Source organism: Balaenoptera ricei, chromosome 5 (assembly GCF_028023285.1).
Source record: "Balaenoptera ricei isolate mBalRic1 chromosome 5, mBalRic1.hap2, whole genome shotgun sequence".
Lineage (NCBI taxonomy): Eukaryota > Metazoa > Chordata > Mammalia > Artiodactyla > Balaenopteridae > Balaenoptera > Balaenoptera ricei.
In genome coordinates this window covers 8,723,935-8,738,376 of record NC_082643.1, presented here as the reverse complement: position 1 = coordinate 8,738,376, position 14,442 = coordinate 8,723,935, and the positions used below count along the sequence as shown (strand labels likewise).

General features: G+C 41.1%; 1 protein-coding gene across 12 annotated transcripts in view; it reads left to right on the top strand.

Moving 5' to 3' along the window:
- Positions 1 to 14,442, top strand: part of ABCG2 (ATP binding cassette subfamily G member 2 (Junior blood group)) — a 157,053-nt gene that overhangs the window by 130,736 nt on the left and 11,875 nt on the right. For all 12 annotated transcript variants that reach the window (XR_009503208.1, XM_059922382.1, XM_059922386.1 and 9 more), the window contains 4 exons: positions 3,620 to 3,771; positions 5,774 to 5,878; positions 7,012 to 7,262; positions 12,410 to 12,492. Coding sequence is in view for 11 of the 12 variants with exons in the window: in XM_059922382.1 (XP_059778365.1) it covers positions 3,620 to 3,771; positions 5,774 to 5,878; positions 7,012 to 7,262; positions 12,410 to 12,492 (591 nt within the window). In the remaining variant the exon portion in view is untranslated. The remainder of the gene's footprint in view (positions 1 to 3,619; positions 3,772 to 5,773; positions 5,879 to 7,011; positions 7,263 to 12,409; positions 12,493 to 14,442) is intronic.

The following is a 14,442-nucleotide window of genomic DNA, read 5'->3' as shown; positions in this document are numbered from 1 at the left end:
AAAGCCCAGGGCCAGATGGCTTCACAGGCGAATTCTATCAAACATTTAGAGAAGAGCTGACACCTATCTTCTCAAACTCTTCCAAAATATAGCAGAGGGAGGAACACTCCCAAACTCATTCTATGAGGCCACCATCACCCTGATAGCAAAACCAGACAAAGATGTCACACAAAAAAAGAAAACTACAGACCAATATCACTGATGATCATAGATGCAGAAATCCTCAACAAAATACTAGCAAACAGAATCCAACAGCACATTAAAAGGATCATACACCACGATCAAGTGGGGTTTATCGCAGGAATGCAAGGATTCTTCAGTATACACAAATCAATGTGATACTCCATATTAACAAACTGAAGGAGAAAAACCATATGATAATCTCAATAGATGTAGAAAAAGCTTTCGATTAAATTCAACACCCACTTATGATAAAAACTCTCCAGAAAGTAGGCATAGGGAGAACTTAATAACATAATAAAGGCCATATGTGACAAACCCACAGCCAACATCGTTCTCAATGGTGAAAAACTGAAACCATTTCCTCTAAAATCAGGAACAAGTGAAGGATGCCCATTCTCACCACTGTTATTCAACATAGTTATGGAAGTTTTAGCCACAGCAATCAGAGAAGAAAAAGAAATAAAAGGAATACAACTCAGAAAAGAAGAAGTAAAGCTGTCACTGTTTGCAGATGACATGATACTATACATAGAGAATCCTAAAAATGCTACCAGAAAACTACTAGAGCTAATCAATGAATTTGGTAAAGTAGCAGGATACAAAAATCTGGATAGCAGGATACGCAAAAATCTCTTGCATTCCTATACACTAACGATGAAAAGTCTGAAAGAGAAATTAAGGAAACACTCCAATTTACCATTGCAACAAAAAGAATAAAATACCGAGGAATAAACCTACCTAAGGAGACAAAAGACCTGTATGCAGGAAACCAAAAGACACTGATGAAAGAAATTAAAGATGATACAAACAGATGGAGAGATATACCATGTGCTTTGATTGGAAGAATCAACACTGCGAAAATGACTCTACTACCCAAAGCAATCTACAGATTCAGTGCAATCCCTATGAAACTACCAATGGCATTTTTCACAGAACCAGAACAAAAAATTTCACAATTTGTATGCAAACACAAAAGACCCCGAATAGCCAAAACAGTCTTGGGAAAGAAAAATGAAGCTGGAGGAATCAGGCTCCCTGACTTCAGACTATACTACAAAGCTACAGTAATCAAGACAGTATGGTACTGGCACAAAAACAGAAATATAGATCAATGGAACAGGATAGAAAGCCCAGTAACAGGTCTGGGATTCAGGATCAGTTAGAGCATCCATCCATGATATTTTTATTATCTGTAACCATGTTACAGTGTTCATAGAGAATGATGACTTGACATAGAATATTGGACTATGTTATGTTTCATTATGTTTTGGACTAGTCAGCACACAAGCATCGTTCCTCACACTGGAGAGCGCTAACCTAGTTGTCTCAAGCTCCACTGTGTGCACTAATCACTAAGGGTCTTGTTAAAAATGCAGATTCTGAGTCTAGAGCTCTGAGGTGGAGGCCAAGATTCTCCACTTCTTTTTTTTTTTTTTTAATTTATTTATTTTATTTATTTATTTTTGGCTTTGTTGGGTCTTCGTCGCTGTGCGCGGGCTTTCTCTAGTTGCGGCGAGTGGGGGCTACTCTTTGTTGCAGTGAGCAGGCTTCTCATTGCGGTGGCTTCTCTTGTTGCAGAGCATGGGCCCTAGGCACACGGACTTCAGTAGTTGTGGCTCGCAAGCTCAATAGTTGTGGCTCGTGGGCTCTAGAGCGCAGGCTCAGTAGTTGTGGCGCACGGGCTTAGTTGCTCCGCAGCATGTGGGATCTTCCCGGACCAGGGCTTGAACCCGTGTCCCCTGCATTGGCAGGCAGATTCTTAACCACCGTGCCACCAGGGGAGGCCTCTCCACTTCTTTATTTTTTTTATTTTATTTTTATTTTTTTAAATTATTTTATTTTATTTTTTTAAATTTATGGTTGTGTTGGGTCTTCGTTTCTGTGCGAGGGCTTTCTCTAGTTGCGGCAAGTGGGGGCCACTCTTCATCGCGGTGCGCGGGTCTCTCACTGTCGCGGCCTCTCTTGTTGCGGAGCACAGGCTCCAGACGCTCAGGCTCAGTAATTGTGGCTCACGGGCCTAGTTGCTCTGTGGCATGTGGGATCTTCCCAGACCAGGGCTCGAACCCGTGTCCCCTGCATTGGCAGGCAGATTCTCAACCACTGCGCCACCAGGGAAGCCCAGGCCTCTCCACTTCTAATAGAAGATACTGATACTGATGCCTCAGTGGTCCTCAGACCACGCTCGGAGTACAGAGTTCTCACACCTGTCCGCGTCCCTGCTGCCGGTCCTTTACTGGCTCCTTACTGTCTACTGACTAACGTTCCACCTCTGAGTGACGGGGTTTCTCATGGGCCTGCTTTTTGATGCAGTCTTCTTTTCAGTCCCCGCCTCCACACATACACCTCAGCTCTGCCATGGCACTGAACTACTTGTAGTTTCTGGAGTAGGCCTTGTTATCGCATGCTTTGTTTGCCATCTTCCTCCCTCCTGACTGCCCTTTCTCTTCTTGGCTTACTCCTGTTGGCCCCTTTGATACACTACTTACGTCATCTTCAGACTGGGTTAGTCTCCTATTTGGCTTACAGGGCACCCTCAGCTACTTCTGTTCCAGCTTGTATTGAAATGATTGGTCTGTTGGCCTGTCGTCTTTGAGGCAGAACAAACTTTCTTGGCTAGCATATAGTAAGTGCTTAGGAAATGCTTGAATTGATGTGATTCTTCTCATAAAGTGTTTTCAATAATATCAGATTTTGAACAGTGATTTTGGCCTTTGTTTCTTCTACCCATAAGTAGTAACTCCTGTATAAAGATAGGAGTTACTGTCTTTTGGCCACGGTATTAGACCAGGGATCAAATCCCAGCCCTGCTCCTTCTAACAGTGACACTTTTGAACCATTGCTTAATTCTCTAAGCCTTATCTGTTATATAACAGTAATAAAAGTTATTGGTACTGCCTCATAACAATATTGTGTAAATTTAGATGAGGTCATCTATAAAGTATTTAGCGAAGATCTAGTCAGTACTCAGTAATGTTAATTGTATTATTAGGGCAGAAGAATGAAAACCAGTTCCTAAAGAGCCAGAAGACTTAAATGATCAATGAAGATGGGGCATATGACCATTGTTTTAATATTTAGTTCATAGTAAGTTTTAAAACTTGAGTGTACTTACAAATTACCTGGGTGCTAGTTAAAAATATGGTTCCATAGACCCAATAGGTCTGAGTAGACTGTCCAGGGATCTGTATTTTTAATTAATATTCTGATTGATTCTAGACGACCCATGGAACACATTTTAGAAACCTTAGTGTTTCATGAAAGCACTGAATTTAGGTTCTCTACCTATCAGACAGATAATATGAGATGAGAATTTAGTAAGAAAAAATCAAGTTGAAAGAGGAACAAATGATCTAAAGGCAGGAATAATAAACTATGTTGCCAAGAAATGCAAGTTTCAGATGTTTAATGACTCGTTATCTCCTCACTTTTAATTCAGGATGTCTAAACAAGGACGGACAATCATCTTCTCCATTCATCAGCCTCGTTATTCCATCTTCAAGTTGTTTGATAGCCTTACCTTGTTGGCCTCAGGAAGATTAATGTTCCACGGGCCTGCTCAGGAGGCTTTGGGTTACTTCGCATCCACTGGTATGGTTGACTTCTCTATGAAGTAAGATCCTTCATTAATAGTATCTTAAAGGAGAACAAAGGGGTCACCTGGAGAGCTGTTTGAGTAGATATACCGTGGTTTCCACTACTCCGAAACATCTTCAGTTAGTTTAGTGCTAGTTCTTCACTTTGCAGTGCCAGCTTGTTATTTAGGTATCTTTTTCTATCCTGTTTGAGTGTGTGTGCGAGAGTGTGAGTGTGTGTGTATTTCTACTGGGTCTGTATCTGTTCTCCTTCTCAGTTCTGCTGACCTTTCCCTAACAGTTCAATAAATATATTGGCCTCATAGCCAGTTATCTGTCAGTTGAATTTTTTTGGAAAGGCCTAATGTCCCTAAATTATTTGTCTTCTTGACCATGATACAGATTAGGCTTTATCATGTTTTTCCCTTACATGGGATGTTGATCTACCTTGGTTGGGGGTTCGTGGAGATGCTACTTAATTTTCTAGTAACGTTAGATTGCGGATTCAGCATGGGTGTGAATTACCTGTCAATATAACGGCTCGTCGAAAGCCTGACATCAATGGGCCAACATTCTGATGGCTCTGGATTTCCTGGTTCTATTTAAATAGAAATAACGTAATTTTTTTTATGACTTACGCAATCTGCTTCATTTTAGAGATCCTTGGATATGATTATAGATGATGCTTCACGAACTCAAATATAGTTTTAAATATTTGCTAACCACATTTTAAAATGTTTTTTGTTTAGTCTCTGTCATTTAAAATTAAGAAGCCTTGCATGGGTCTAGGGAGTTTAGGGGGGATGAACTTAAGGATCACACTACAGGCCAAGCTGAGTTCAGATAAATCATGTTGCTTCTGAGTCTGAGCTCATGCTGCTTGCTGCACGACAGGCCAGTGTATCAGGAGATGAGTTGCTGGGACAAGGAATAGAGACTTTATTCAGAAAGCCAGCAGACCGAGAAGATGGTGGCCTTGTGTCCCAAAGAACCATCTTCCCCGAGTTAGAATTCAGGCTTCTTTTATACTGAAAGGGAAGGGGGTGTGGCTGGTTGTTGAAAACTTCTTAGTGTCGGAATCCTTTGTTCTTGCGACTGTCCACCTAGGTCTGGTCATGGTGTTCCTGTAAACCTCCAACAAGACAAACATTATTCTCTGTTCTGCAACTCTTTATCTCTCTATGAATGGAAAAGTGTTCCACCTTTAAAGATCAGACCCTTGAGAATGCGCTATCCTGAATATTTCAGGCTCTAGGCAACATTCTTAACTTGTAGCAGAAGCAATAGAATACAAAGGTTAAAGTAAAAGAAACAGATCCAATATGGAGTCAGATTTGTTCTTCCCTATTACAGTGCCACAAGAAGTCAGGGTAAGCATTCAGCTATGCTGTGCCAGCCACATTCTCTTGAGAATGCTGTTCTGGTGATTTGTTCTCTATATCGGAATTACAGGAGCATAACAGAGGACCATTTGGACCTGAATTTAATAGGGGCAAAAGCAGTCATTGCTGAAGTGGGTACTGGCATTCTAGCAGTCCCCAGGTGCACTTGGAGAGCAGAACATACCCCAGGCCTCTCCCAGACACAGTCCTGCTATGCCTTAGCTGGCTTTAAAGAACATTAGTTCTTCTATAGCTTTTTTTTTTTTTTTTTTTTCAACTTATTTTTTTTTTTCTTGGACCTACATCTAGATTTCTGAAGAAGTTCTGATAAGCACCAGAGCATATTGATAGCTGTTTCAGGTCTTATGAATTATGATGGGTAAGGACCAAGCACTAACAGAAGACTTGCGAAGAGTCCAAGGTTGGTTTGGAGTGTGCTGTTTTGTGAAGAGTCAGAAAGCTGTTGAAATACTGTGCGATTAAAAGGAAGCGGTAAATTAGTGAGGGGAGATGAGAGAAGAAAAGTGAGGGAGAAATTGTTAGATCCTGTCTCTCCCAGCAATGCCTCCCTCACCCCCTGAGTCTTTATTTCCCAAGACTATCAAGTTTGTGTACCTGAGTTACCTTCTTTTGCAGGTTACCACTGTGAGCCCTATAATAACCCTGCAGACTTCTTCCTGGACGTCATTAATGGAGACTCCTGTGCTGTGGTGTTAAACAGAGAAGACACAGACGGTGAAGGTTAGCAAATCTGTTGAGAGTCACAGATTATTGCCTAATTGAGTTGGCTGAAGCTTAGCAACGTGGTAGCTCACTAAAACATGGCTGTGTGAATTTACATCAATCCTGTCCTCTGATACTGGTTGTCCCAGTTTGTTTGGCTGCTGTAACAAAAATACCATATAGACTGGGTGGTTTAAACAATAAACATTTATTTCTCACAGTTCCGGAGGCTGGAAGTCCAAGATCAAGGTGCCAGCAGATTCGGTGTCTGCTGAGGACCTGCTTCCTGGTTCATAGATGAGCGACCATATTATTGCCTCCTCATGTGGTGGGAGTGGGGAGGGAGCCCTCTGGGGCCTCTTTCATAAGGGTACTAATCCCACTCCTGAGGGGTCCACCCTCATGACCTAATCATCCCTCAAAGGCCTTGCCTTCAGATACCATCACATTGGGGATTGGGTTTCAGCATATGAAGTTTGGGGGCACACAAACATTCAATCTCATAGCATCAGTCAACACAGATTTTGTTGTCTGTAAGAGTACTGTTTTTGATTTAATCTGTAAATGAGCATTTATAGGATGGTGTCAGTTCTAAGGGGAGTTCCCATTTTTTAAAAAGTGCCCATTGTTTACATAGTGGCCCCTTGGTATCCATGGGGGATTGATTTCAGAACTCCCCCCCCTCCCCCCAACAGATAACAGAATCCAAGGGTGCTCAAGTCCCTTAGAGTAGGCCCTCCCTATCCCCTGGGTTCAACGTCTGTGGATACAGAGGGCCAACTGTATAGTGTTTTGAAATAAGAAACTTGGCAGTTTATGCATTTGCACATTGTAAAAAGCAAAGACCAGGTTTTTTATTAGGAATTATAACTCCATATGGTGAGAAGTCTATTTTAAAAGATTTAGGGTCCAAATGTTATAACTAGGAAAAGATCAGTGAGTCTGCTGTATCCATAAGTTTACGGAAGTAGGCCAATTTACTCTGTTTTTCTACTTTGTAAAGCAGTGACAGATCTCATAATTTTTTATACTCAAGCTTTAGAATTAAGGTACTAGGGAAGAATCTAAGAAAGCGGTTACAGAAAAATGGACTAAATCAGCTGTTATTTTGTTAATAATGTTTCCCTTCTTTATCCACTTTTATTCCAAAGCCAAGGAGACTGAAGAGCCTTCCAAGACAGATACTCCACTCATAGGAAAATTAACTGAGTTTTATGCCAACTCCTCCTTCTTCAAGGAAACAAAAGTTGAGTTAGAGCAACTCTCAGGGGGTCAGAAAAAGAAGAAGATTTCAGTCTACAAGGAGATCACCTATGCCACCTCCTTCTGTCATCAGCTCAGATGGATTTCCAGGCGTTCATTCAAAAACTTACTGGGTAATCCCCAGGCTTCTGTAGCTCAGGTAACCTGGCAGAGTCTTCTAATTATTCTGTAAAATACTCATTTGGGGGCATTAGGTTCTGATACAGTCTATTTTAGGATTATGCTTACCTTCTACCCACACTTTTATGTATTTATTTATCCCCATTCCATTTGGGGTATAGAAACACGTAAAACCCAATTAAGTTTTTACTTATAGAAGATTTCTTTTTTAATGGGTTGTTTTTTTTTGGACTATCTAATTCAGAATTTTGGTCGATTTAGACAAGCTGTAATGGATAATCTTTGTAGAAAAAAAATATTTTTTCATAAATTGTGAAGTGAAGGAAATGTTTGACCATATTTGGGGTTTTCTGGTGGCCGCACATGTTCATTTCCTGATGCATTCAACAAGTTCTTACTGATCACGTGCTGCATTTTGGAGCTTGTACACAGCAGTGAACAAAGTGGGCAAAAATAAAATCCCTGCTCTCGTGGAGCTTGTTTCCTTATGAGGAGAGACAGTTGATAAATTCATATAGAAATAAGATATATAGCGTGTCAGGTGGTAAAAAGGGCTAGGAAGAGAGTTTAAGCAGAGAAGTGGAGAAAGGAAGAGAAAGAGAGGAAGGGGGGGAAGAGGAAGAGCAAGGGAAGGGGTTGGTTTGCATCTTACGTCAGGTGGAAAGTGGCCAGGGAAGCTTTCAGCTCAGTGTCGCGTCCCTGAGGGCTGGAGGGCTGGCCACTGGCTGCGCAAAGAGCCTGTGTGCAAATGCTGTTCCTTACGATCGACCTTCCTCATTGAGGGCTTCTGATCTTAGGAGAGCGCTAGACACCTAAAACAGCGTGAGGTTAACACAGAGGTAGCAGGCAGACTTGAATTCTGTTCAGGAAGGCTCCACTGTCAGACTGACTTTCTCTTAATTAAGATGAAATAATGTTCTTTTTCTCTTTTGGCTGACTCCATTGATAGTTGTTGATAATGACTCCTTCATGATTTTTCTGTTATTCTTTTCTTTTTTTTTTTTTTAAATAAATTTATTTATTTATTTTTGGCTGTGTTGGGTCTTCGTTTCTGTGCGAGGGCTTTCTCTAGTTGTGGCAAGCGGGGGCCACTCTTCATCGCGGTGCGTGGGCCTCTCACTGTCGCGGCCTCTCCCGTTGCGGAGCACAGGCTCCAGACGCGCAGGCTCAGTAGTTGTGGCTCACGGGCTTAGTTGCTCCACGGCATGTGGGATCTTCCCAGACCAGGGCTCGAACCCGTGTCCCCTGCATTGGCAGGCAGATTCTCAACCACTGCGCCACCAGGGAAGCCCCATCCTTTCTAAGGAAGTCAGTTTAGCCAGTTATTTTGGGGTTGGCCGATTTTATTATCACTGAATTTCTGCCAAGTGCCAAACGATGGCATGTTGTTGTCTCCAGTGAAACATCACGGACTTCTTACCACATGCGCCATCATTTTCATACCGCAGTACTGTCGCCTTCTAAGTATTAATGCCGAGAGCCTATATCCCTCTTTGAGACGTACTGCTAATTGCTCCAAACAGTTTTGTACTTGTTATTTGGCATTTCTGTCAGAACATGAACACTTTTGTGTACTTTCAGTCAAAGGTACGTTTTTATCCTTTTAGAGTAGATTTGATGTCATTTGGGAACAAATTCTGTAAGTAAGGTCAACCTGGTTATCCATTGTTCAACCGTGAGATGATAGAAGGCAGGTGATTCTTAGTTTGATTTATGCATTAGACTTTTTTATTTGGAAAGTAAATTTCTCTTGCCTCTAAAAGTGGTTTCTAAATGCCTTGTCCAAGTCACATACAGTCGGCCCTCAGTATCCCGGGTTCCACGCACGCTGAGGTTGGAGGAACCCACGGGTGCGGAGGACTGACTGTACGACCCGATTTTATTTGAGGGGTTGGAGCATCTGTGGATTTTGAGGATCCCCGGGGATCCTGGAGCCAGCCCCCTGCCGCTACCAAGGGCTGACTCCGCCTGGCAGCTCTGGGCAGGGGCGATTAGAATGCGGAGCTCTTTGTAATAGTACACCAGGTTTCTGCACCTTCTGGTGCTAGGCTTTCTTCAGATGCAAACCCCATGCCTAGTGCCTCCAAGTTGCACGTTCAGCCTACTTACCTCCTCAGTGACCTCAGTTCCACAAAAGGAATCCCAACGATGTTCAGAGCAGTGACAGTCTTGCAGAACAGGGATAGAAGCTTGCATCTCCCTGAGCATCTGCATGGGGGGGGGGGGGGGCAGGACTCTTCTTCAGATGTGTCAATGCTGGAATGTTAGCTTAAGACAGGAGTAGGCAAACCTTTCTTGTAAAGGGTCACAGGGTAAATACTTTAGGCTCTGCAGCTCATGTGGTCTTTGTCTCAAGTAGTCAAGTCTGCCATTTTAGCCAGAAAGCAGCCATAAAGACATTTAAAAAAATGAACATGGCTGTGTTCCAATCAGACTTTATTCACGGACACTGAAATATGAATTGTATGTAAATTTCATGTGGCAAGAAATATTCTTCTTCTTTTTTTTCTTTCAACCATTAATAAAATGGTAAAAAACTATGCTTGCTCGTGGACTGAACAGAAATAGGCCTGGGGGCCATAGCGTGCTGACTTCTGGTTTAGGGTTTTTTATAATCTTGTGAGTGTGTCTTTTATTTCTCTAAGTGTTTGAATGTGGAGCTATTAAAATGTTTTATGGCTTACAGCCATAAAAAGATAAAAAGATAAATAAAAGATAAATCTGGTATGGGTAGTCTTACAGCCATACTTAGGTTTGAACTCGTCATTTACATGAGTTAGACTTTGCTTCTGGTAATGCATTTAACCAAAGGTTGTCTTTGGAAGATATTGGAACGAATGGATTATCTGTATGAGAAGATTTAATGTTCATTTAATGTGCCAAAGGTTTCCTGATCAAATCAACTTGGAAAATACTGTCATATCTCTTGGAGATTCATTGTTTCTATTAGCACATTTAACATTTGGCTATGGATTGATTTTTTTCAGTGACAGCAATAAACATCCCTTAGAATCCACCTTGAGAAATGTTGACAAACACATTTGAACAAAGATAGAATAACACATTTAGGACATTTCTTTTCAAAAGAAGCCAGCTGCACAGAACTCATAGGATAGAATTTCTTTGCTCCATTAAGCAGCGTTTAGTTTTCCTGTTTATTTTCTTTTCCTTAATGTAAGAAGGAAAAACATAGACGCATCTTGTAAAACCATGACAAAATTATGAGATTAATCATTTTGTCAATCTGTTTGAAAAGTTTCCTTGAAAATACTTTTAGAATTTTGAAACCTTTAGGAAACATCCAAACGATAAAACTGACAGTCTGTTAACATAAGTTACTAAGTTTGAATGTAGAAGAAACAAAGCATGTGGAGTGTCCAATTTTAAAAGTCTGACTATTTTAGAAGGTGAAAGTATAGACTTGTGTACATGTGCATGCACACATGCTGATGGGGTTATTATTATTTATTTTGGAAGCTTGATCTGTTGACGTGAAGTATAGTATATATATATATTTTTTTATAAATTTATTTATTTTTATTTATTTATTTTTGGCTGCGTTGGGTCTTTGTTGCTGCGCGCGGGCTTTCTCTAGTTGCGGCGAGCAGGGGCTACTCTTCGTTGTGGTGCGCAGGCTTCTCATTGAGGTGGCTTCTCTTGCTGCGGAGCACGGGCTCTAGGCACAAGGGCTTCGGTAGTTGTGGCGCGTGGGCTCAGTAGTTGTGGCTCGCAGGCTCTAGAGCGCAGGCTCAGTAGTTGTGGTGCATGGGCTTAGTTGCTCCGCGGCATGTGGGATCTTTCCGGACCAGGGTTTGAACCTGTGTCCCTTGCATTTGGCAGGCAGATTCTTAACCACTGCGCCACCAGGGAAGCCCGAAGTATAGTATACTTTGAAGGTAATTAAAATATGCCAGGGTAATAGATTTTTTTTTTTCAAATTTCTGACTGTCTTTTTTAGCAAGGCAATTTTTAAGGACATCTCAAATCATATTCTTTCCAGACTGGTCTTCACGAGCTAGTCTTCACAGGTCATGATCCTGTTTTGCAATTTTGTTTGCTTCGTGCCAAAAGTGTCTTGACAAGTTACTTCAAGTCTTGATACTACTGCACTGTTGTAGTACTGAGGTGGTTTTTTCTTTTGTTTTGTTTTTAAACTTTGAAGGTTCCAAGGTACATCGTGGGATATTTTGTTTTCTTTAGGTTATCATTTACTATATTTTTAAATTCATTTAATTAAATTTAACTAACAAGTACAATAAGTAGAATTTCCTTAAGTTAATTATAATGTAACCCTTACCCCTTCGCTTATAGAAGTGTCCTTAAGAGACAGTTTGTCAGTCTTAAAAACCGAAGTGATGTTTAGCCAGTCTTCTTAGGAGTCATCAAACAGAGTGAGTGGGTGAAGGTAGGTAAGAGTGGCAAAGCATTGGCAGCTTAGTCCTGCTGTTGGCTGTAGGCCCTCCGGGCTGAGGTTGCTGGGGAAGCAGTGACAGGAGGGTGGGTAATGGGTGCACTCGGGTGCCCTCAGAGAAAGCTGGCTGAATGCTTTGGTGACAGTGACAGTGCACTTTTCCAGTGCAGGCGTGGACTCTGCCGACCCCTACTTCCTTATTGTGCAAAATTACATTGTTCGAATTTTTTTCATGTGTGCTTCAAAATTTTGGTTCATTTTTATTTATTTTTCATGTTAAGAGTAAAGACATCCTGTTTTTATTGGAGCCTCTTGAAATATCACACTATGCATGTCCGCTAGCACGAAGGTTGAGAGTTCAGGCCAGAACTCTTAGCCACTCGGACTTTATTTCACCCCCCAGACTATTTTGCTAGGTGCTTGCATAGTTCTGCCACACTCTACGGCATTCCCAGGCCCAGTAGCCTGAACTGGACCATGAACTGGCAGGGCCTGGTAAAGCACTGGGAGAAATCTTAGCTTTTCTACTTTGTCGCCTGTCAGTCTCCCTAGCGCACAGATAAATTATTTTTATTTCAATTTAAAAAGTAGTCTTAATAACATACACTGTTTTATACTTTCCCAAGGACTACTATGGCCAAGCCATTTAAAATACCTGTATCAATGGAGAGTTTCATTATGTAGCCAGATATATTTTAATAATAATGTGTTACGTTTTTACCTTTAATTGAAATTCTTTTTTTCTTTTTGAAAAGATAATTGTAACAATCATTCTGGGACTGGTGATAGGTGCCATTTTCTACGATCTAAAAAATGATCCTGCAGGAATCCAGAACAGGTGAGTAAATTTGGATCTTGATTTTGAGGATGTGCTGTTAACTTTTCTTTCAAGCTTATGAAAGTCGATTACGAATTTGAATTTGAGATAAGCAAAGGGTAAATTGAGGAGTAGGATAAGTCAGAGAATTGAAAGCTGAATGGAAGAATTAATTATTTAGTGCTGAAATATACAGAACCTAAAATTTACCCTCTTAACCAATTTTAAGCGTCCAGTTCAGTGGCATTAATTACATTCACGTTATTGTTCAGCCCTCCCCACCTTGCAACTCCAGAACTTTTTCATCTTCCCAAACCGCCTCTCTGTACCCACTGAGCAACAGCTCCCCATTCTCCCTTTCCGCAGCCCCTGGAAATCGCCATTATACTTTCTGTCTCTGATTTTAACTATTCTAAGTACCTTGTGTAAGTGGAATCATGGAGTATTTGTCTTTTTGGTGACTGGCTTTATTGCCCTTAGCATAATATCTTCAAGGTTCATTCATGTTGTAGCATGTGTCAGAACTTATTTCTTTTTAAAGACGAACTAATACTCCATTGTATGGATATACCACATTTTGTGTATCGATTTGTCTGTCCATGGACACTGGTTTGTTTCCACTTTTTGGTTGTTGTGAATGATGGTGCTATGAACATGGATGTACAAATAAATATCTGTTTGAGTCTCTGCTTTAAATTCTTCTGGGTAAATACCCAGAAGTGGAATTGCTGGATCATTTGGTAATTCCATTAATTTTTTTAAGAACTGCTACCCTGTCTTCTACAGTAGCTACACTATGTTGCATTTCTACCAGTAGTGCACAGGGTTTCAGTTTCTCCCCAACCTTACCAACACTTATTTTTTCTTTTGTTTTCTTTTTTTTTTTAAATAGCTCCTCTCATTAGTGGACAGTGGTATCTCACGGTGGTTTTGATTTGCATTTCCCTAATGATTATTGTATTGTTGAGCATCTTTTCATGTGCACATTGGCCATTTGTGTTTCTTCTTTGGAAGCATGTCTATTGAAGTTCTTTAACCATCTTTTAATTGGGTTTTTTGAAGATTGTTGAGCTGTTAAATTCCTTATATATTCTGGATATGAACCCCTTATCAGATATAAATTTGCAAATATTTTCTGCCATTCTGTGTGTTGTCTTTACACTCTGTTGGTGTGTCCTTTTTTTTAAAAAAATATTTATTTATTTTATTATTTATTTTGGCTGCGCCGGATCTTAGTTACGGCACGCGGGATCTTTTAGTTGCGGCTTGCGGACTTCTTAGTTGTGGCGTGCAGCCTCCTCAGTTGCGGCATGCGTGCGGGATCTAGTTCTCCCACCAGGGATTGAACCTGGGCCCTCTGCATTGGGAGCACAGAGTCTGACCCACTGGACCACCAGGGAAGTCCCTGTTGGTGTGTCCTTTGATGCACAAAAGTTTTAAAATTTGACATAGTTCAGTTTATCTGTTTTTTTCTTTTGTTGCCTGTGAGTTAATTTCCTTTTAAGGTTTTGATTTGTTTGACATGGGGTGGTGGTGGGGACTCAGTTTTTTCTGTTGTAGGGTTAGTACTTACGTTAGTTTACCTTCCCTGGTTTCGGTCATAACGTGCCCTTAAAGCTATGTTTCCTGATGAGACTTTGTAATGGACCACAACATGCTCTGAATAGAGGTGCTGAGCAGAGTGGAAGACCACAGAGTTCTCCTTGGCTTTATTTATTGAGAGCCGCCCTGGGCCAGGCACTGTCCTGTAGGCTTTACATCCAGGGTCTCAGGTTTACCCTCCCAGCCAAAGAAGTGGATGGTTTTATCCCCATTTCACTACTGAGCAAAGCTGTAGTAGCTTAAGTTGAATCTGTTTTGATATCTGGAAAAGGATGATTGTTTATGAAAGGCAGAACAAGCATAAAGGTCAATTCTTCACTCAGGTAAAGTAAGAGATCTCCTATGGGGCATCAGATAGTGAGATGATTA